This window comes from Apiospora phragmitis, assembly GCF_038363925.1.
Source record: "Apiospora phragmitis strain CBS 135458 chromosome Unknown utg000008l:1.0-3514335.0:1.0-3519231.0, whole genome shotgun sequence".
NCBI lineage: Eukaryota > Fungi > Ascomycota > Sordariomycetes > Amphisphaeriales > Apiosporaceae > Apiospora > Apiospora phragmitis.
In genome coordinates, this window is record NW_027117407.1 from 3,356,303 (window position 1) to 3,376,892 (window position 20,590).

Below are 20,590 nucleotides of genomic sequence, written 5' to 3' on the forward strand. Positions count from 1 at the left end.
TTCATGGAGCTGGAAATCCAGCCCCTGTCTCCCACGTGACTCACTCCTGTTCTACTCAATAACACTTTATCTAATTGTAACCCTATAGTGGCAGTTGCATCTTTGTATTTCCTGGCAAAGAAAGTTAATTTCTACCTCGAATTCTTTCCCTTTTGGTATACTCATAACTTGAGCTTCAATGTTCCGTCGAAAACTCAAGACAGTCAGCCTCATCAGCAAACACCAAACAGCAAACCTTGCCTACAAACGACATTGTCGAGGAGAATTGGTTTTTTATTGCTGACACACGGATTTCATATCACAACACCAAGAAATTTAGGCGGTTTGATACACATTGATCTACATGGGGTTACGTGAGAGCACGAAGAGCTGAAAACCCATGCCACAGATTATAACCGACGCCCTGGTTCACTTGAGTCCCATATAACTAGTTGGTCTGCTTGTTCTGCCTCCTGCTCATATCTAATTAGTACATATATCTAGAAGTGACAGCTTTGTCCCCCTGGATAGCAAGCTGCGCATGGGAGAACTGTAGGTCTTCTTGCTGGTTCATGAACTTGGCACGCTTCTTGTTGATAGTCCCGTATGCTGAAATGAGGATGACCGCAGCAATGATGCCAGCCGTCACGAAGCCTAGCTCCAAAGCGTGGCCCAGCGCATAGTGCGGCGAATCCTTCTGTCGGTAGAAGTTGGACGCCATGGCACCGCCAAGGTTGCCCACCCCGATCTGGATGGCCATCCCGGCACTGCGCTTGTAGCTTCCAGCAAGGTTGTTGCTCAGCCACGCAATGTTCCCGGGAACGCCGAATAGATGGCGCAGGCTGCAACAAAAACTCCGCCGTAAACCACTTTGGGGTTGGTCGTTGAGATACACCTGCGTTACGTATTGATGGTTAGCCCCTGTTAACTCGCAATATTACAACCGAGCCGGACTTACATGGCAAAACCAACCACCATCATGAGAAGGAAGAAGATCACAAAGGGGCTTCGTTTCCGAATCCTGTCTGATACGTACGCAACAATCACGGCGAGAACGGCAGCTACGATGTAGATCGGAACTGTCATCAGTTGCGCCGTGCTCGACTTGTAGCCAAGGTTATTGACTATGCTGGGTAGGAAGAGACTGATTCCGTAGAGCGGGCATACGATCTACCAAGTTGTTAGCCTCGAGGCCTCGTCTGCAGGTCGCTGCAATACTTACACCCCAATAGACGATGACGTTCAGCCAGATCTGCCAGTCTTTGAAGGCATCCCAGATATACCGCCAGTGGAACTCTTCGGACTCAGCCACCGCAACATGGCGTTCTCCCTTATCACTTTCCTTCTGCTGGCCATACTTTAAGCGAAATACGACAAAGGCTCTTTCCTCCTCGGTCAAAAAGGTGGCTGTTTCGGGGAAATCGTATAGGCAAAAGAACGCGCCAGCGGCGACAAGGACCGTAACCATGCCCTCTAGGATGAAGATCCACCGCCAGCCCTCTAGGTTGCCAACCCCGTCCATCTTCGAGATGGCGAAGGCGAGGAGACCGCTGAAAGCCCCAGCGATGGAAGCGGCGGAGAAGAACATGGCTTGCCTCAGCTGTATCTCATGGCGGCAGTACCACATGGTGAGGTAATACTAACTGTCGTGTCAACATGACGATCGCAGAGAGAGCACAGCCCGCAATTGGCCAGGCTGGAAAGGAAGACTTACCGCGCATCCAGGATAAAGGCCAGCCTCGGCGACGCCAAGGAAGATGCGCGCGGCCAGAAGCCCCTCGTAGTTTCGCACGATGCCCATGAGAGTCATGACGGTGCCCCAGGCGACCATTATCATGGGAAGCCAGCGACTGGGGCGAAACTTCTTGAGCAGCAGGTTGCTTGGCACCTCGAAGAAGGCGTAGGGGAAGAAGAAAACGGTCAAGCACCAGTTATACTGACCCCCCGACATTTTCAGATCATCCTGTAGTCCTTCAATCTTGGCGTTACCGATGTTGCCCCCTGGACAGCATTCTCACTCTTAGTAGGAGTCATGGTGACGTGATGTGGGCACGCATGGCCAGGCACTTACGGTCGAGAAAAGAAAGAAGATAGAGAACGGCCAGCATAGGGATTAGTCGCATATCCATCTGGGCATGGAAATTCAGTCTCTCCATCAAGGATCTGTCGTCAGGGAACAGATCATACCTTGCGCAGGATCTTCTTTTCGTCAAGATGCGCAAATGATGCCATGGTGGTGCCCGGGGTTTCGGCCATAGCGTCGATGCGGTCCTTCTCGGCAACCTTGGGGGATCCGTGCTGCGGGTGCTCATGATGCGAGACCTCAAGCTCGCCGAGGTCCGGCTTCTCGGACGGCGGAGAGGATGACATTATTTTGTGTGATTGTTATATCATTGGAAGAGCCAGCTGGTTTGACCGTTAATAATGGCTTGGGAATAAGGGATGTGTCATAACAGGTGCAGCATCTATATAGTAGTACTCGTGGCAGACGAGCTGAAGGTATTGCTGGGAACCCCTAAAGTCCGACTACCTGCTGGGGAGCCTACATAGACTTAAACCCTGTTTCCCCCACACTTTAGAAGGATTATCGTCAGCAGCGTGCGGGGAAACCCCCATCACGGCATTTGCCAAGGGAGTCGGGACACTCGAAGGTCCACTTCGAGTGAAGTCGACTGGTCATCCTCGCGGCTTTTCGCTGGTCAATCTACCGAGGGTGTCGTTGGGTCTTTGGAAATGCTGCGGAACCGGTCCGGCCCAGAACTATTAGCCCAGAACTAAGCTTACCTCATCGTTCATTACGTCTAGCCTCAGCATGATCCCGAGATTGTCCGTCGTCGCAATCCAAGCATAGATCCAGTCTTTGTCTATTCCACTGCCCAAATGCTCTTGGTATACGGGTCGTGACACTATTTTGGCGCGTCTTTGTCAGGGGCATATTCGGCGATCCTGTTCTGTTTCGACCACTCAGGTATACAGTGACGGAAAATAGACAGCTTAAATCCAAAAACACAGTAACGCAATCTTGTTTCCATTCGGAGTATATACTCCTCTATTCTGGGAAAGTAGGGCATTCTGAAGGTGTCCCACGCCACAAACAACTGAACCATGCAGACCCCCTTTCTTGAGCCTTGCTCGGTCCTAAAATTTGCATCTACACATTGGCCCCTTCATATTGAGCTCGTTGTATATACTGATACCTCAGAATCGTGCCAAGGAGCCAACAACTGCTCCCACGAACAGTGTCCCTTGGCGAGGCCAAGCCCGGTGGAGATAAATATTCCTTCTCTAAAGAGACCCCAAGTCCCATTCATGGCTGAAACGGGCTACCGCCACGGCATCGCTTTACACCGGGGCGTAAGTAGATTGCTAACTGCATCCTGTTATTGTTTGCATGACAAAGTACCCCCGAAAAGTACCGTTAGAGAAGTATACTGCAGTATGACAGCCATTCTGTCTGCAATGCCCAGACTTTCACCGTATGTAGACATAACAATACTCGGAAAGGTGGCGTTCTCATGTTTGCACGTCGTGGAACTAGTCGACGCATCGTATCTTGGCCGATGACTTCATCGCAATACTATTGCGATGGAGAACGCACGTAAGCAGCAAAAGCAGTAAGGCTTGCTTTGCCGAATCCTGCGCCAGCCGTATATGACATAGCTCAATCATCATGCCATAAAACCCGTTCGAGGGAACGAGCGATGTTTGCTTACTGGAGCCCACGAGTAAGTAATCGTACTTCTCCGTGGTCTCTGCTCTGGTACTGACTCGGCGAAAATAGAACAAGCTGCCTTCCTCATCATCCTTACATACATGCTAGGGAGTGCCGGGTCGATCTCCTCAAGCAGGCTCGTGTTGGATGTAGGTAGACGTGGCTCAGCCCAAACAAGGTATCCTCTCTGGATTTCAGGGATGGATTGGGTCAAGTGCTACAACGCAAGTCAAAGCAGTTAGGAATTTGCTGAAACCAGTATCTCGTCTACATGGCCCGATCGAAAACTGCGATGCAGAAAAAATTGCGAAGTATTCAGGGGGGCAAGAGGAAGATAAGTAGAACAAAACGGTGCTGGTGTAAGTCAGTCTAGCTCGCCAAGTTAAACAGAAGTGACTCCCGAGGCGGGGGGCCGGATTCGAGGCCGGATCCGCTGGCGAAAGTACCATGGCTGAGTGCAAACCGTCAGATATATCTGGGATGAGCTAAAAATAGCACATATGCACAGTCTTTGTTTTTTGGTGTAACGGTAGGGTTCTTAAAGTTGACTGCGGGCTTGGACCAAGCTAAGTAAGGGATGTTTGGCCCCCGTGCCGGAGGAATACGACTCCTATTTATACGGCGCATGCTTACGGTTGATCCGCTCAACACACCGGGGGCTCTGCAAGTACCTCCATGCATTCGCACGGCACGGGTAGTACAAGACACATGCACAGCCTGCATACCCTTGTCTGGGAGGCCTTATAAGTGAATCTGGCCCTCGAAAAAGAGAAACGCGATCATGAAGCCGTTCGTCCACTTTGAGAGAAACAAAAGTGTCGACCAATCCGTACATTCTTCTAGTTAATAGTTGCGTTTACCCAATGTGATTCAGTTTCTAGTGAGATCTCTTCTTTACAGCCTTCCTATCTTACGAGTTACATTATATACAAAATGTCGAAAAGGGGGTCACCCATTGACCCGGATGAGGTTCTGCAGAATCCAACCTTCAGTCGATCCATCGGTTTCATACAAGACGTTCAGGCAAGCCATGCATTGATATCTCAGATGCCACATCTCGAGAGCGAGTTCTGACGCCATATGCAGAAACGATTTCAACGAACACCCCAAGTATACAATGAGTTCCTGAATGCCTTCAGCGAACTTCATGGGCCAGGCCAGGGAACCGAGAGCGCAGACTTGGGAAAGGCGGTTGCGGTCGTTCATGGCAAGATGAAAGCGATATTCGAGAACCAACAAGATCTATTGAGGGAGTTCGAAACGTTCTTACCGGAGTGGTATGATGACAGACTCAAGACAGAGGACAAAGAATAGCCGGCCAGAGGTGTACATCGATCCTGTTGGTCACATCACCAACTTCACGGCCAGCATGAGAGAAGGAAAGAGATATCTTCATAGATGCGATCAGATTTGTAGTCTTGCCACTTTCATCTTCCACTTACTTAGTTGCACATTCTTGGGGAGAGATAGCTGGTTGAAGATGTGAGTGCGGACCTGCATTTAAGTACGTAACAGGCCTGCGGAAGACCCAATTCGAGACCCGCTCACTTCAGAGCCTACATACAGATAAATCAATATCTCATACGTAACATGGATGGTGGTCTATGCTAGGTCGCTAGCCAGCGATGCTAGCAAATTAGGCACAGTAATCGCCACCAACGAAAAGCTAGAAGATTCAACGTTTTTTCAGCTGTACCGGTTATAACATCAAGGAAGCCTTTCGAGTTTCACGATTGGTATCGTGTTGCAAAAGCTGAAGCACAGTTGATGGCTAGTAATTACGCCTTATTGCGACATGCCGACGTCTGTAATTAGGCCGAGTGAGTGATGACTGAAGGCCACTAGTAGCGTGCTGATTTCCTTGGGCTCATTTGAGAGTCGGGCTCTATCTAACATGGACGGAAGAAGGCCTTCTACTCCGCAGAACACCGATGTATCAGCGAATGCCAGACCCTGCGCCCCTGGGGTTCCGAGGAGGAAACAAGGAAGGCAGCGTCCGGCCTTACGGGGTAGGTAGTGCTCGCCTATTGCTCGCGTGTCTGACGTGTGAGGTGTGAGCAGATCAATGCGGCTCAAGATCCCAAACGGTCGGGTGCTGCTCCACTGAAGCTGGCAGTTTTCACTGATGAGAACAAGCGCGCCCCATCAATAAGTAGTGCCCCTGTCAAAATATTATAGCACTAAGGATGGCGTGATTGGGCCCATCAATGATGAATAGGAAAAACTCCGTTCGTATAATGACCCGAAGCTCCCAGTCCCTTCTCCTTGCATCCAGCCAGCCAGCGTCAGAGAAACCTTACCAGAGACCGGGACTGGTACTACGGAGCCATACCATGTCGAGCCATTCCACGCACTCGGTAGAAGCGCCGGGCGCTAGCCCGGTGAAGCATTCCATTTTCCGCTCCGTGCCATTCCAGATCACCGTGGCCTGCGGTGTCTCCTTTACAGCCCCAGGCATGTGGGATGCTCTTGGCGGACTCGGTGCTGGCGGTGCTGCTGAGCCCTATGCAGTCTCTGCTGCCAACGCCATCGTCTATGGATTATTCGCGATACTGTGCGTCGCGGCTGGCGCCATCAACAACCGGATAGGCCTTCGTTACGGTTTGGCGCTGGGCGCCATAGGTATCCCCTGTACGGTGCTGGACTGTACACCAACAACGTCAACGCGACTACATGGTTCATGTTGTTCGGGAGCGCCCTCTGCGGTATCTCGGCTGGGTTCTTCTGGGCCGCCGAGGCCGCCATCATCATTGGCTACCCATCTCCCCAGGACCGCGCCTTCTACTTGGCGATATGGCAGACGGCCAAAGCGGCCGGGCCAATTGTTGGCGGAGCTATCAACCTGGGCCTCAACGCGAACAAGTCGTCTTCGGGATCGGTTGGCTCCGCTACATATATCGTCTTCATCGCCATCATGTGCCTCGGCTTCCCGATTGCGCTTTGCCTGAGCCCCGCGGACAGGGTGTGGCGCGCAGAGATGGGACCAAAGTCGTCGTTCATAAACAGCCAACCTGGGGTGGCGAGTTCAAAGCCGTCTTCAAGCTGATGGCGTCGCGTCGGATCTTGCTGCTGATGCCGGCCTTCTTTATCAGCTACTTTTACAACGGTTTCTTAAGCACGTGGTTAACCACGTACTTCACCGTCCGAGCGCGGGCCTTCTCGTCGTTCTTTACCAACTTCGCCGGCATCTTCAGCTCGTTCATGATCGCCGCGGTGCTTGACCGGCAGGCCATCTTCATCAAGACACGTGCCAAGATGGCATTCTCTGCCACCGTGGTGGTTCTTATCGGCACATGGATCTGGGCCATCATCCTGCAGAAACAGTTCTATGACGCAGAGACATCGCCAGTATTCGACTGGTTCAAGGGCGGCTTCGGGAAGACGTACGCCTTGGTGTTTTTCTGGACCTTTGCCGGACAGGCGTTCCAGCAGTTCCTCTACTGGCTGGTCGGACAATATGCGACCAACTTGTCGTCTCTGTCGCACCATACAGGAATCCTCCGTGGATTCGAAGCGCTTGGCCAGACCGTCGCGTGGGCGTAAGTTACATGGTGCTGAGCCCCTACCGAGTTGATGATTGCTAATAATCTTGTGCAGTATGCAAAGCCAGGGCCATGCCAACCACTTTGTCAGCATTGGCCTTAACTTTGGCATTCTACTCCTCGCTATTTTCCCGACATGGGTGGTGCTTTCCGAGTTGGAGCACAGCCATGAGGTGCAAGTGCCAGAAGTCAACCTGGATGAGGGCCATGTCTCTGACGACAACCCCAAGACACTCAAAAAATAGAATTGAGTGCGGCCTAGAGTGGCCTGGGACGATTGTGCTTCAACAGCACTGAGATAGTATCAATTAATAAGATTCGAACAAAGAAGCCCGGACTTGTGGGAAGAGTGAGCTCATAAGCATAGCGTGACTCGACCGAATGCAGCAAGTCTAATAAAAGGAGGAGTGCAGGAGCCTGACTGTGCCGTGTAGATGAATTAAAGTGAAGACCTTCCTAGGTTAGCCACCGTGGCTCAATCTTATTCCTATCTAAAGTTCTTGCGATTAGATAAGTAGGTATAATGTAGATAGTGGACAAAGCACCTAACCTAAGCCACACTTTCCAGGCAGGCTAAGTACCTACTAACCTTTCAGCCCCAGCACCTCCAAAACCATCCATGTTCGAGCTTGCTCCTGGTTTTTGCGGTTGCGGAATTCCTGCTCTGGCCAATCGAAGGCAGCGATACGGATGCTAATCCCTAGCTCAGCTGTCAGCGCGCGTCTCCTACCACTTCAGCGCTGTCGAACCTTCCTTACCCAACCATCACCACCATCACCGGACGCCAACCTCTGCTCACAACAATTTACCATTGCCATTGACTACCATTACCATCGCCGTTAATCACACCTGCACATCCGTTGTCCTCAGTCATTGCCACCTTCACCATGGGCAAGAAGAAGCGCGGCCATCCCGATGTCGAGGAGATCCTGGCGCGACCCTGGTGCTACTATTGCGAACGAGATTTCGAGGATTTGAAGTTGTTGATCTCCCATCAGAAGGCCAAACACTTCAAATGCGACCGTTGTGGGCGGCGCTTGAATACTGCCGGTGGTCTCTCGGTCCACATGAACCAAGTCCATAAAGAATCCTTGTCACACGTCGAAAATGCTCTCCCCAATCGTCAAGGGCTCGACGTCGAGATTTTCGGCATGGAGGGTATCCCCGAGGATGTCGTGCAGCAGCATAACCAGCGCATCATCCAGAACTTCTACCAGGCTCAAGCCGATCGATACGCCGCCACTGGTAACCCTTCGCCCGGCCAGGGTTGCAAGAACCCTCCCAAAAAGCTCAAGATCGAGAATCCAGACGACATCAAGAAGCGCTTAGCCGAACATCGCGCCCGTATTGCCGCCCTGAAGGCTGCAGGAGGAGCACCTACTCACACACCGCCCGTTGCTGCGCCAGATGGCCAGAGTCCAGCCCAGAGCGCATCTCCCGGTACATTCGTACGTCGCCTTGTCCCATGTTCAATCATTGCTATCGTAAATTTGCTAACAACCTCTCTCACAGAACTCTCCATTTCCTCCTCCTGGAGGTCAATATCCCGGCTTCCCTCCTCAAGGCGCTCCCGGATTTTCTCCTCCCCCGCAATACCCCCAGGGCGGCTTCAACTACCCTCCCTCCAACCTTCCCTCGCGGCCGGGATCCAATCTTCCTGTGCCTAGTGGCCTCCCCCTCGACCAGGCCAACCTGGTTTCCCTGGCTACTCTCCCAATGCTTCGACGGTCGACGAGTTGGTGGCAAGTGCGTCAGGTCAACAGGGCGATCACATCGACCAGATGATCCGCGATCTCGAGCGAGGAGGGGGTCCTGCCAGTAAGGGCGACTCGGCAACCCCTGGCGCACCCGCGTCGGCAGAAGAGCCGGCGCCTGAAAAGAAGAGCAAGAAGGAAAAGGACAAGAATGTCAGGATGGTATACGACGATGAGTTGAGCCCGGAGGAGAGGATGGCTCTTATGCCCAGATACGCTTTCGTGCCGCAAGCGGCATGAGGGCGTGGCCTAGAAGAACACATTGTACCATATATTGTGCCGGGGGTGTTGAGGCGTTGGTAACGCTCGTGGCACGGGAATAATGGTGCCGAGATCAACAGCGCACTGCCTGAAAGGAATACAGCTATGTCGGCGATACAGGCCACAAGTCGATCTGGGACTGCGCGACTATGCATCCATCAAGCCATGAGTTTCCTCATTCCGTCCGCTTCTCGGGCTGGAAAAAGAATCAATTCAATAACGCGTCTTGAAAAGCTATGCACACCGTGCGTATACTTTGCAACGTCCCTCTCCCAGAGACGCATCTGCGTGATGTTGTCCTGCACTGACCATTGGCCCGTCTTAGGTGAGCATCAACTACTGGCTTCGAATTGTGGTTGTGCCGCCCCTAGTAGGCAACGTAAGCCGAATCACACAGAATGAGCCAGATTGATAACAACCTCTTGGGGTCTTCCAATCTCGGAGATAGATGACCCTGCTCGTTGTGACCAGCAAGGATGCTTGTATGATGTTCTAAGACACCCGGAAACCTATGACCTGAAGCACAACCAGGATATATATCCGATATAAGTATGTTAGTTACTGCTCAATCTTTGCGTACCTCCGATTACTTTGGGCCTGTATCATAATTACTAAAAACATAATCGTATATCTGTGTCCTCATGAAAGCTCAGGGGTCGCTTTGATAATCATCTCGATCACCACTCAGCTTCATACCGACTGCGCCTTTCCCAGAATATCATACTTATTTTACCCCAGTCACTCACTATACTTGCCGGATATTCGTGGTTTTGCTCATGTCGTGCCAGCATTGGGGCGGCTGGTTGATTCCATGTCAAAGAAAGCTGACATCGATCCTCCCAGCCCACTTCTTCCACTTCTTCCACTTCCTTCCATCGTTTCGACCAACTCGTGGATTCCGATGGGAGTACAGCCATGCCCGCCGACGCTTCACACATTCAAAATCCCGGTCCATTGAATAGACCTGGTAGCCCGGTCTCGCGGCTGCTTCAGAAGCCCATTCGTGCCTTGGAGGAGTACGAGGAGCTTCGCCATGGCGGTCACTGTGCCTTTGTTGCCCTGGATTGCGAATTTGTCTCCGACGTACACTGGGATGCCGAACCCGATCCTGCAAAAGTCTTCGCATCCCAGGCTCCGACCGAGGTGGGGCTTGCATTCGCCCATGATTCTTTCCGGCCTACTGCTGCTGCTGCTGTCGCCGGTACTGAGACAAGAGAAGAGCCCAGTCTAAGAGACTTCTGTCGTGAATATCGCGTCGAGGCCCTCTCAATTAAAGTCCAGGAGCCTTATCTCGAAAAGCTCCAGCAGATCGCTCAGAAGCCCCCGGTAGGAGAATAAGGGCCGCGGCAAGCTTCGCGAGGACTTTCGATTTGGTGGCACGGAATTCGTGCCTGTCAAACAGGTCGAGGCCCGGGTTTGCCAAGTCGTCAAGCAATACCGCGACAGCAGGCCCGGTGCGAAAGTGGTCCTGGTAGGTTACGCCCTAGATGCTGACTTCAATGCCATGCGCCAGGCTTTTCCGGCGCTGGCCGACCTGTGTGACGGCTTTCTCGATCTGAGCACCGTCATCCGTTCTTCCGTCTTCACCGCGGCAGCTGTCATCGAACCGCCCGGCCTGCGGTCGCTGCTCAAGCTGTTCGGATACCCCCAGGACGATTACGGCCTTAGTGAGAGCATATACCATAATGCGGGCAACGATGCCGTCAAAACTTTGGCACTGCTGAATGATCTGGTCATGCCCGATCATATTGAGACCCTGCGGCTGCGCCAACAGATTCCGCGCGAAATCCTATTGTTCGATGATTTGAAGCTTGAAGATGCTAGGAACGTCGCTTTCGTTCGGCCCGCAGATGGCCTGCTTCTACCTACCGCGCTGGATAGTGTGCTAAAGTTGGCTATTCTCGCCCTTCCGTACCGGCCTCAAATGGTGGGTATGCACAAGCAGCTCAAGAAACTGCCGGGTTCTGCGGAGAAGATCCATGTGCTCCGAGGCTGGGTGCGTTTTGGCTATGCCGAGGATATGGAGGCCTTTTTCGAAGAGAAAGATCACATAATGTATGAGGGTGCGGAGGTCAGAATCGTTCCACGAGGCGCTGCAGCGAGCCATACAAGAAAAGCGACTACTGGTCTGAAGGCTGGCCGACCTCATGAGACGAACGAGATAGGAAGTCCTCATGAGAGTGAGAGAAAAGCGGAAGAAGACCTACTTCTCCCTGGGCTCTTCCAGTAAACCTGTCGTATTGCTCGACTTCATTGGTGGAGGGCATAGAGACTGAGTAAGGTACTTCAAGGGTCATTGCTGCGGCTATAGAGCAAACGGTATCGGCTGCAGTCTCGCTGCCCTTTACCCTAGCTCACTGACGTTTAGCCCTCAACCCGGTCAGCTCGGGACTACAGGCTGAAACATCTGACTACTGGATTCCCTATTCCAGATTTGCATGCGACAGTGGACGTCGCCTGGATATCCTGTATCCATGGAAGCATCTAATAACTGTCTCTACTTCATCCTGGAGTGGCTGGAATTCTGCGAAATCTACGTTGGACCAGATCGCTTACGCTTATATCTGCGGAATGTGATTTAGCCTCTCAGAATTCCTACTACGAGGCACATCTGAACAGTCCTATGTATGTGCTCCCCGATTTCCCGTGGATAATACACAAGCATCGTCATGATGCAGGATAGTTGGCACTGATTGGTTTATAGGCTCGCCTGTTGCCTGTGGTTGTCGGTTGGAGCAAGCCGATCCCTTTCGGGGAGTGGGGGTTGGGGCACCCTGTCTGTCCATATCGCATCCTTGACAAGATAGGATACCTCCCGATAGCTTTATCTTCAACCCCGGAATTTGACCTATTGCCACGCGATTAGAAGCTGTACGCCAAGCTGTCAGCTCTCCACTATCAGAATGCCGTGCCTATCCAGAGTCTTCGTTGCGAACAGGCCCCGGTCGGCGGTCGATGCCAATACTATCTATTCCTCCAGACCATATCAGATAGGCCGCGAAATGGCAATGATGGCTGTTTCATTCGTCATATATGATACCTCAGTGGGCACTTACCTATGAGTCTGGTTCGCCGTCGCTGGTGGCCCAGCAACCATCTCGGACGTTCTCCCATTGTCATCGTCACTCCTAGCCCGTCAGCGCAGTGGTGACAAAGTTTGATAAGCGAGACAGGATGGTTCATTTCCCCAGTAGGCACGCCATCGCGGCGCCTTTCCAGTTCGCCGAGGCTTTTCGCGATTTCCTTCGCGCCCCACAGACAGCAGATGGACGAGAGCAAATTGGCAACGAGAAGTGGTCCAATCGCGATCTCGAGCCGACACACCCCGAGGAGCGAACATGGACGGCCATGAGCCTTCCCATGTACTGGTTCACTAACATGTTCAGCGTGACAGGGTGGAACGTCGCCGCCAGTCTGATCGCCATCGGTCTGACCTGGCAGCAGGCCTTCATCTCAGCCGTTCTCGGCTGTCTCCTGTCTTCGCTCGCCATCATCTTCATGGCGCGACCCGGCGTCATGTACCACGTCGGATACCCCATCATCGCGCGGGCGACCTTCGGCATGTACGGGTCGTACTTCTTCATCTTCATCCGCGCCGCGGTCTGCATCATATGGTACGGCGTACAGAGTTTCTACGGAGCGAACCTCATCTTCGTCTGTTTCCGCTGCATATTCGGCGACCTGTGGGCGAAGTGGCCCAACGCTCTGCCCGCTTCAGCCCATGTCCCCTCCAAGCAACTGCTGGGCTTCTTCATCGTCTGGGCTGCCGAGTTTCCCTTTGTGGGTTTCTATCTTTAGCCCTCGGAGACGCACTCGACGTATGCTGACCAGAAGCTAGATGTTCATTCACCCCACCAAGATCCGACACCTTTTCACCGTCAAGGGAATTGTCATGCCGATCGCTGTCTTTGGCTTCTTTGGCTGGGCGATGGCGAATGGTGCTGGGCTCAGCGCGCTGGATGCAGCTAACAAGGCAGGGGAGAAGGTCGCTGCGACTACAACACTTGGCTGGGCTGTGATGGTACGAAACAGCACGTCGAATTGATAACGGGGACAAGTGTGCTAAACTGTGAGCAGAACGGCATCAACGTCATCTTGGGAACTCTGTCGCCCATGCTGGTGAACCAACCTGATCTGGCACGCTACTGCCAGAAGTCGTGGCACGCCGGCGCGCTGCAGGGCATCATTGCCTTCTTGGCCAAGGTTCTCGTTTTTTTCCTTGGTCTGGCTAGTACGGCGGTTCTTACGCCTACACTAGGAAAGGCCTATTGTAAGTTGTCGCACTCTTGCCGGGAGTGAGTCGTATACATCAGACTGACACGGCCCAAAGGGAATCTGTGGGATTTGCTAGATGCTATCTTGGATCATTATTGGGGACCAGCGGCCCGCGCCGGGGTCTTCCTCGTGTCTCTCAGCTTCCTTCTAGCTGTCATTGCCACCAATTTTGGGTCCAACTCGATACCGTTCGGGGCCGACCTGACCGGGCTATTCCCCAAGTATATGACCATCAAACGTGGGCAGATCTTGTGCGCGATTCTCGGTGTCGCCGTCGTGCCCTGGGAGCTTCTTGCCAGTGCCCAAGCGTTCCTGTCGTTCCTTGGCTCCTACAACATCTTCATGGCGCCACTCTGTGGAATCATTATTACGGACTACGTGTGGGCGAAAGCTGGCAACTACCATATCCCTTCGGCCTACGACGGGACGAAACGCAGCGCCTACTGGTACTGGGGTGGGGTCAACTGGATCGCAGTCTCGGTAAGCAACAGCATGCCTGTAAACGTAAACCACTTTCGGGCACAGACCGGCTTATTCTGACAATTTGCGCAATAGGCTTGGGTCGGTGGGATGGCGTTTGGACTTCCTGGGCTCGTTGCGCAGTACCAACCGCAGGCAGTCAGTCAGGCCGCCAAAGACCTGTACAAACTTGGGTGGATTATCACTTTTGCGGCTGCCTCGATTCTCTACAGTATCATGACGCTCTTCGCCAGGCCGCGTATTTTGCCTGCAGGATACGAGGGTCTGCCGCTCTCGTTCGAGTACATGGCCAAGAACGGCCGAGAAGGTTTCCTGGATGGTGAAAGGGACGGTGTAGGTGTTGCAGTGTCGCCGGTCCTGACAGCGGCTGCGGACAGTAGCAAGGATAGGGAAAAGATCTCCGAGATGACAGTCTGAGTGGAGAAGAGGCCGATTCGTAATAGGAACCAATTAAGTAAGTACACATAGATGAAGTACACACTTTGTAATTCACGAATGATGTCTCCAGTAATGAAGGAGTATGATGGAGAGCTGGAGAGCCAAGCGGGGCCTATTCTGGGGAGGAGGGGGGGAAAAGGAAACGTTCATGACATGGTAGGTAGATACTTGCCAGAGAATTCCCGGTGTCCCTGTGTTCCGACGCAACAACATGCACCAAGTAAGGACCATCTATTACATACATGACTTCTATCCACGCTCGTTCGCACAACCCGAATCCTACTCGAGTCAGACACCCGACACTAGTGAAGGACACCGACACGCCCACTTTCGGGGTACCGACCGATAACCGCTCCGATGGGGTCACTCCAAATCGTCGCGGGAGCCCATCCGATCACGGCTCCCGATTGACGTATATGAAAGGGGGCTTGGTCATGAAACCTCCCCTCTCGTCTATCTGTACAAACGTGCGCTTACCATGGAAGGGTATCAACTTCCAGCCACGCAGGTGCTGGCCAGGTTCAAAGACGGTTCTCTGACGGTGGAGGAGTATGCGCGCTCCTTGCTCTCGAGAATACAACAGCGAGATGCGACCGTCAAGGCTTGGGCTTATCTAGACCCCGAATACGTAATAAAGCAAGCCAAGGCTCTAGACCAGATGCCGGCGGAGCAGCGGGGACCCCTACACGGAGTCGCAGTCGCCGTCAAGGATGTAATTTACACAAAGGGTAACAAGTCCCTTCATAAGAGGGTATGCTGCGCTTACTGTTGCTTACCAAAGTGTGCTTGGGCAGATATGCCCACTCAGTTCAACTCACCCATCTATGAAGTCCATGCGCCAAAGCTCGATGCGGCATCTGTTGCCATACTCCGCCAAGCCGGCGCACTGCTCCTGGGTTCGCCTCGCCCCCTCTCGCCTTCAATTGGGCGGGCCATGGCGCTGACAGAGCACCACAGGAAAGACCACCACAACCGAGTTCGCAGCCACAACGGTGGGACCGAAGACCAGCAATCCGCACGATCCCACCAGGACGCCTGGCGGCTCCTCCTCGGGATCCGGCGCCGCCGTCGGCGATTTCCAGGCCACCCTCGGCGTGGGCACGCAGACGGGGGGCAGCACCATCCGCCCGGGGTCGTTCAACGGCATCTACGCGTTCAAGCCGACCTGGAACTCCATCAGCCGCGAGGGCCAGAAGATCTACGCCCTCCTGTTCGACACCCTCGGCCTGTACGCGCGCAGCGTCGACGACCTCGAGCTACTGGCCGATATCTTCGCCCTGCACGACGACGCCCCGCCGCCCGAGGCACCCTTCCGCGTGCAGGGCGCCAGATTCGCAGTGCTGAAGACCATGGTGTGGCCAGAAGTCGGCGCGGGCACCGCGGCCGCGATGGACAAGGCCGCGGCCTTGCTGCGCGCGCACGGCGCCGAGGTGGAGGAGATCGAGCTGCCGCCCGAGTTCGACGATATGCCGCACTACCACCGCGTTGTTCTGCACGCCGAGGGCCGCGTCTCCTTCCTGCCTGAGTACCGCACCGCTGCGGACAAGCTGCACGGCTTCCTCGTCGGCCACGTCGAGAACGAACACAATTACACGCGTGCTGAGCAGCTGCGCGCCTGGGACAGCATGGCGGCGCTGCGTCCCAAGATGGACTCCATAGCCGCCGGATACGAGGCGATCATCACGCCGAGTGTGCCGGACGAGGCGCCGGAGGGGCTGCAGAGTACGGGGAGTGCTAGTTTCTGCAGCATCTGGACTGTAAGCGAGCACCGTACTATTTCCTAGATGATATCGTAAATGGCTAACCACTTGGGCAGGGTCTGCATACACCAACTGTGAATGTCCCAGGGTTCAAGGGAGAAAATGGTCTGCCGATTGGTCTAACACTTGTAGCCCCCAGATACCATGACAGGCATCTACTCGCCGTATCCAAAGCTGTAGGTGAAATCTTTGAGGCCGAGGGTGGCTGGAATCGGAACTCATCCCTGGGCGTCTAGCACGTACCTGGACACTTACGAGAGACCTTGTTTGTTATACCATACCTGTCTTTGCCAAAGTACGCGCAGAAATGCCTAAATGGAATGAGCCGGTGCCACTGGAAGGTTACACATATTAATATAGAAGAAGCGGAGAGATGTGACGGTGGTTGGAGACTCAATTCCGGATTTGGTAATTTAGCCACGGCATTTCCATGTTCGTCTTCCGCGTGTGGCTTTGAAGAACCCCTAGAGCGATATAAGTAGCAGGGGAGACTCGAAACTTATTGAAAAGCCAAGACTTCCTCCCAACAGTGAGACACCTTGGTGAATCTTGAGGTCTGCAATGATGTTCATCGGTCTGACTACCACGAAAGCCCTCTGGGCTCTGCTCTCGGCGGCATGTCACATTAGCCGGGCATCGGCGCAGTGTTCCCGCGACGAGCTCCTGGCCACTGCCAACAGCTACCTCGAAGCGCAGGTCAGCGGAACGACGACCGGGCTCCAGATCTCGAGCGACAACTTCACCTACATGGAGAACAACAAGAAAGCCGATATCGCCAAGGGCCTGCTCAGTCAGCCCCTGAAGCTGGACCTGAACCGATCCACGGCCGACACCGTCGCCTGCGCCAGCTACACCATGTTCATCTCGACGACGGGCGCGAAGCCGTACGTCGTGGGGGACGCAGATCCGGCACAGCCCGGGCTCGACAAACGGCACGGGCGGGGCAACTATTACCATGATCGACACGGTGCACGCGACGACGGGCGACCTCTTCTTCAACGCGCGGCAGACGCTGTCCTACATCCAGAAGGAGGACTGGAGCCCCATCGCGGACGCGGCGCGCCGGCCGGGCCGCGACGCCCTGCGCCACGCGGGGGATGCTTATCTGGACATGTGGACCAACGCGACGGCGGCCGACTCGATCCCCTGGGGCACCGACTGCGAGCGGGTCGAGGGCTCGATGCTGACGCGGCCCTGGACAGACGCTCCCCACGGGGGCAGCGCCCGGGTCAACGGGAACCGCCGGTACGTCATCGACGAGGCCGTGGGCTCCGTCGACGTGCTGTGCGAGTTCAGTTCGCTGGGGGCGTGGCCCGACAGCCACGAGGTTCGCATCGTGGACGGCAAGGTCAAGTACGTGCACACCATTACGGTGATGCACTAGGGCCCGGTTTTGAAAGGGGTTCGTGGGGCAGATTGGAAGAGTTATTTACTAAAAGCCGACATGATGAAATTGGTATTCGATGGTTTTCACTCTCCAGGTATATTGCCTATACTATCAGCCACCACTGGCATCTACCACGTGAAGATACAATACGCATGAGCAAGCAAGGCATTTGTACAATATACATTGTAATAACAATCGAGGTGATATGGCTCCCTTCCTGGGCTGACATCAGTCCAGCCCAGTCAGCAAGGCGTTTTTAGCATAGCACAGTGAACCCCCTTCTTGAACGTAGGTTGATATGAGTTTGGTGTCACATCTGGTAGTCACGTTGCACAGAGCCATGCTCTGGAATTCCCGCTTGAGTCCGCATCAGGCTTCAAACAAAATCACCAAACCCATCGTTCACTTACTCAATGTTTCCCGTCTTACACCGAGTTCAGGTAAAGGTTGGAAGCTTCCACCTCCCTCAACCACAAGCCCCAAGGCCTCATCACCGTGTCGCTCGCCATGGTCTTGGAGGCCTCGGCCTCCTCGGGCGACAGGAATTTGATGGGCTGCAGCGGGGCGTCATTGCGGCTATGGTAGGCCGCTTGGGTCGTCAGAGCCGTGGTCTGAATGGCGGCGTTCTGGGCGGTGTAGACGGCGCGGAAGACGGCCTCTTCTATGCCGCCCTCGCCCGCGACGGCGGTGAAGCCGTGGCCCCGCATCAAGACGACCGTGGTGGAGTACTTGAACTGCTGGGCGAGGGCGGCGCCGAGGGCCTCGGTGCGGACCAGCATGTCGCCGCCGCCGGTGGTACGGGCCGAGGCGATGTCCCAGACGGGCGACCAATGGCCGAGGAAGCCCGCCATGTGGTAGCACGGCCGCAGCGGCACGCCGTTGATGGTGTAGGGCAGGACGGCATCGGCGTGGCTGTGGACGACGCTCTGGATGGAGGGGTAGGCGCGGTACAGCTCGCTGTGGATGTGGCGCTCGGCGAAGCCCTTGGGCGCATGGTCCGGGTGGACGGGCGCGGCGTCCTTGACCCAGTACTCGACCAGGTCGCGAGACAAAGTGATGGTAGCCGGGGCGGTGTCCCGGGACATGATGAAAACATCGGGCTTGAAGGGGTGGCGGACAGAGAGGTGTCCGTATGCGTCCAGGACGTTGTGGTGGTGCAGGATGTGGCTGCCGCTGATGAGTTTTCGGTGGATGACGCTCAGAGCGGCGGCTTCGAGGGCTTCCTTATCCATCATGACAATTGATTCGGCATGTCAATGGAGCAATGAGGGGATTGGATGAGCTGGCAGCTAAGTGGTGCATCGCCGCCGCAATTGTGTAACCTGAATCGTTATCATGTGACATGGCCACCAACCGTGCCTCTCTCTACTTTGCACGTGAGCAATGAGAACTTGCACTTGCATCAATTAAACCAAATAATGCCCAGAAAGAAAGGGTTTGCTGGATATCGTATGGTCGAATCATCAATACGACCTACAGAAATTGGTTATGTGCCCGTACCGCCCGTTCGGTTCGTTCGCCATGTTCCGAACTGGGCAGTGTGCGACTCAAGCTGCAGGCTCGCCAAGCCGAGCCATGTCTTCGCCAATCCGCCCGAAACTGAAAGCAAGCTCGCCCCCTCTAGATGCTCCCAGCAAGAAGCAAGAAGCAAGTCGGATGAGAATGTTTGAGCAAGTATAAACATCCCAACTCACGATCCGGCGCTGTGGCTTGGCGCTAACGGGTTTGGCCCGACAAGCTTGCAGAAGCCATCGGAGCGGTTGAGTGTATCGGAGCTTGGCATCACAGAGCCTACACCAGGTCTGGGTCTGGACCGTTTGTTCCAATGGAAGATGGCTTGGCAATCACGCCTTCTCTGTTACACCGTTCGGCCTCAGCTGCTATAGCCATATGTATGTACAATGCCGCATACGGTGAGACGTGCAAGTTCCTGGCAGGGGACAAGTATATATAATCCTCAGCGCGCCCTCTCTTTCTAGGCAGTCCCGCGCCTACATAATACACCACTCAAGACCAACCATTCACCATGCTCCCAGTAATCTTCCTCCTCTCCAGCCTGCGACTCTCGACGGCGCACTTTTCCATCGAGTATCCCACCTGGAGAGCCGACACTCTTGCCGAGAACACAACATACGATCAATGGCGGTACCCATGTATGTCAACTCATCCATCCATTCTGTTTCTGCAGCCGCAATGAGCCCATCCACTGATGTATTTCGCGGAGAAGGCGCTGGTGCCGCCCCCGGTGCCGCCGGTAGGACAGACTGGCCTATGCAGGGAGGATCCGTGGCCTTGGGCCTGCACCACGAATGGACCTACCTATTCATCAATCTTGGCCTGGGCACCAACGCCAGCGCTTTCAACGTCTCCCTCACACCAGAGTTCGTCAACGTCACGGGAAGAGGCACCTATTGCATCCCAGCCTTGCCGCTTCCCGTTCAGCCGCGTGATGGCGACAATGCCACCATCCAGGTCGTCACCTCGGGCAAATCTGGCTCGGCCCTCTATAACGTAGGTTTCCGCATCGACAGTAATGCGCATTGTTCTTGGTGGCGGACTAATGGTCCTGTTGACAGTGTGCCGATGTCACCTTTCGCTCGAGTGCCCAGCCCTTGTCTGGCGACCAATGCAAGAACAGCACTGGCATATCCGCAGACTACATTGGACAGGCGTCCACACCCTCTGCTGGCTCGCCCTCCAGTCCCACTTCCACTCCCAAACCTCCTGGGAATGCCACTGCGGCAAAACAACTGGACGTGGTCACAATGGCAGGCATGTTCGGTTTGTCCATGGTATATGTGCTTGTTGTAGGGCTATAAAATATTCGAAGCATCAACAATATGATGCGACCACACGCGACGACAAGCAAGGGTATCATTTAGCAAAGGACTATAAACATGTATATAATGGGTATCGTGAAAATAAGTCTGAGATGGTGTGGCAGAATCCTTGATCATCAGAAAAGTAGGGTTTCTGAAAAGTCTTCTGTGGCGTACATATTA

General features: G+C 54.1%; 9 protein-coding genes across 9 annotated transcripts; 7 read left to right on the plus strand and 2 right to left on the minus strand.

Moving 5' to 3' along the window:
* Positions 1-466: 466 nt before the first annotated feature.
* Positions 467-2,349, minus strand: PG994_009469 (uncharacterized protein; the record flags this gene model as incomplete). Its single annotated transcript, XM_066860878.1, has 6 exons — positions 467-821; positions 938-1,149; positions 1,202-1,618; positions 1,694-1,980; positions 2,051-2,108; positions 2,167-2,349. 6 exons carry the CDS (start codon positions 2,347-2,349, stop codon positions 467-469), a joined length of 1,512 nt encoding a protein of 503 aa, XP_066714467.1.
* A 3,675-nt stretch (positions 2,350-6,024) lies between these two features.
* Positions 6,025-7,478, plus strand: PG994_009470 (MFS general substrate transporter; the record flags this gene model as incomplete). The annotated part of the gene is made up of 4 exons (XM_066860879.1): positions 6,025-6,245; positions 6,281-6,653; positions 6,698-7,230; positions 7,289-7,478. The coding sequence occupies 4 exons, from the start codon at positions 6,025-6,027 to the stop codon at positions 7,476-7,478; spliced, it is 1,317 nt and encodes a 438-aa protein (XP_066714468.1).
* Positions 7,479-8,120: 642 nt separating this feature from the next.
* PG994_009471 (uncharacterized protein) lies at positions 8,121-9,227 on the plus strand (the record flags this gene model as incomplete). Its single annotated transcript, XM_066860880.1, has 3 exons — positions 8,121-8,681; positions 8,746-8,928; positions 8,997-9,227. The coding sequence occupies 3 exons, from the start codon at positions 8,121-8,123 to the stop codon at positions 9,225-9,227; spliced, it is 975 nt and encodes a 324-aa protein (XP_066714469.1).
* Positions 9,228-10,163: 936 nt separating this feature from the next.
* PG994_009472 (uncharacterized protein) lies at positions 10,164-11,478 on the plus strand (the record flags this gene model as incomplete). The annotated part of the gene is made up of 2 exons (XM_066860881.1): positions 10,164-10,574; positions 10,651-11,478. 2 exons carry the CDS (start codon positions 10,164-10,166, stop codon positions 11,476-11,478), a joined length of 1,239 nt encoding a protein of 412 aa, XP_066714470.1.
* Positions 11,479-12,422: 944 nt separating this feature from the next.
* PG994_009473 (uncharacterized protein) lies at positions 12,423-14,420 on the plus strand (the record flags this gene model as incomplete). The annotated part of the gene is made up of 5 exons (XM_066860882.1): positions 12,423-13,028; positions 13,087-13,269; positions 13,326-13,518; positions 13,579-14,003; positions 14,079-14,420. 5 exons carry the CDS (start codon positions 12,423-12,425, stop codon positions 14,418-14,420), a joined length of 1,749 nt encoding a protein of 582 aa, XP_066714471.1.
* Positions 14,421-14,919: 499 nt separating this feature from the next.
* On the plus strand, positions 14,920-16,437 carry PG994_009474 (uncharacterized protein; the record flags this gene model as incomplete). Its single annotated transcript, XM_066860883.1, has 3 exons — positions 14,920-15,337; positions 15,399-16,198; positions 16,258-16,437. 3 exons carry the CDS (start codon positions 14,920-14,922, stop codon positions 16,435-16,437), a joined length of 1,398 nt encoding a protein of 465 aa, XP_066714472.1.
* A 328-nt stretch (positions 16,438-16,765) lies between these two features.
* Positions 16,766-17,585, plus strand: PG994_009475 (uncharacterized protein; the record flags this gene model as incomplete). The annotated part of the gene is made up of 2 exons (XM_066860884.1): positions 16,766-17,085; positions 17,117-17,585. 2 exons carry the CDS (start codon positions 16,766-16,768, stop codon positions 17,583-17,585), a joined length of 789 nt encoding a protein of 262 aa, XP_066714473.1.
* A 428-nt stretch (positions 17,586-18,013) lies between these two features.
* Positions 18,014-18,820, minus strand: PG994_009476 (uncharacterized protein; the record flags this gene model as incomplete). The annotated part of the gene is made up of 1 exon (XM_066860885.1): positions 18,014-18,820. The coding sequence occupies one exon, from the start codon at positions 18,818-18,820 to the stop codon at positions 18,014-18,016; it is 807 nt and encodes a 268-aa protein (XP_066714474.1).
* A 794-nt stretch (positions 18,821-19,614) lies between these two features.
* On the plus strand, positions 19,615-20,407 carry PG994_009477 (expression library immunization antigen 1; the record flags this gene model as incomplete). The annotated part of the gene is made up of 3 exons (XM_066860886.1): positions 19,615-19,741; positions 19,816-20,099; positions 20,165-20,407. 3 exons carry the CDS (start codon positions 19,615-19,617, stop codon positions 20,405-20,407), a joined length of 654 nt encoding a protein of 217 aa, XP_066714475.1.
* Positions 20,408-20,590: the final 183 nt, after the last annotated feature.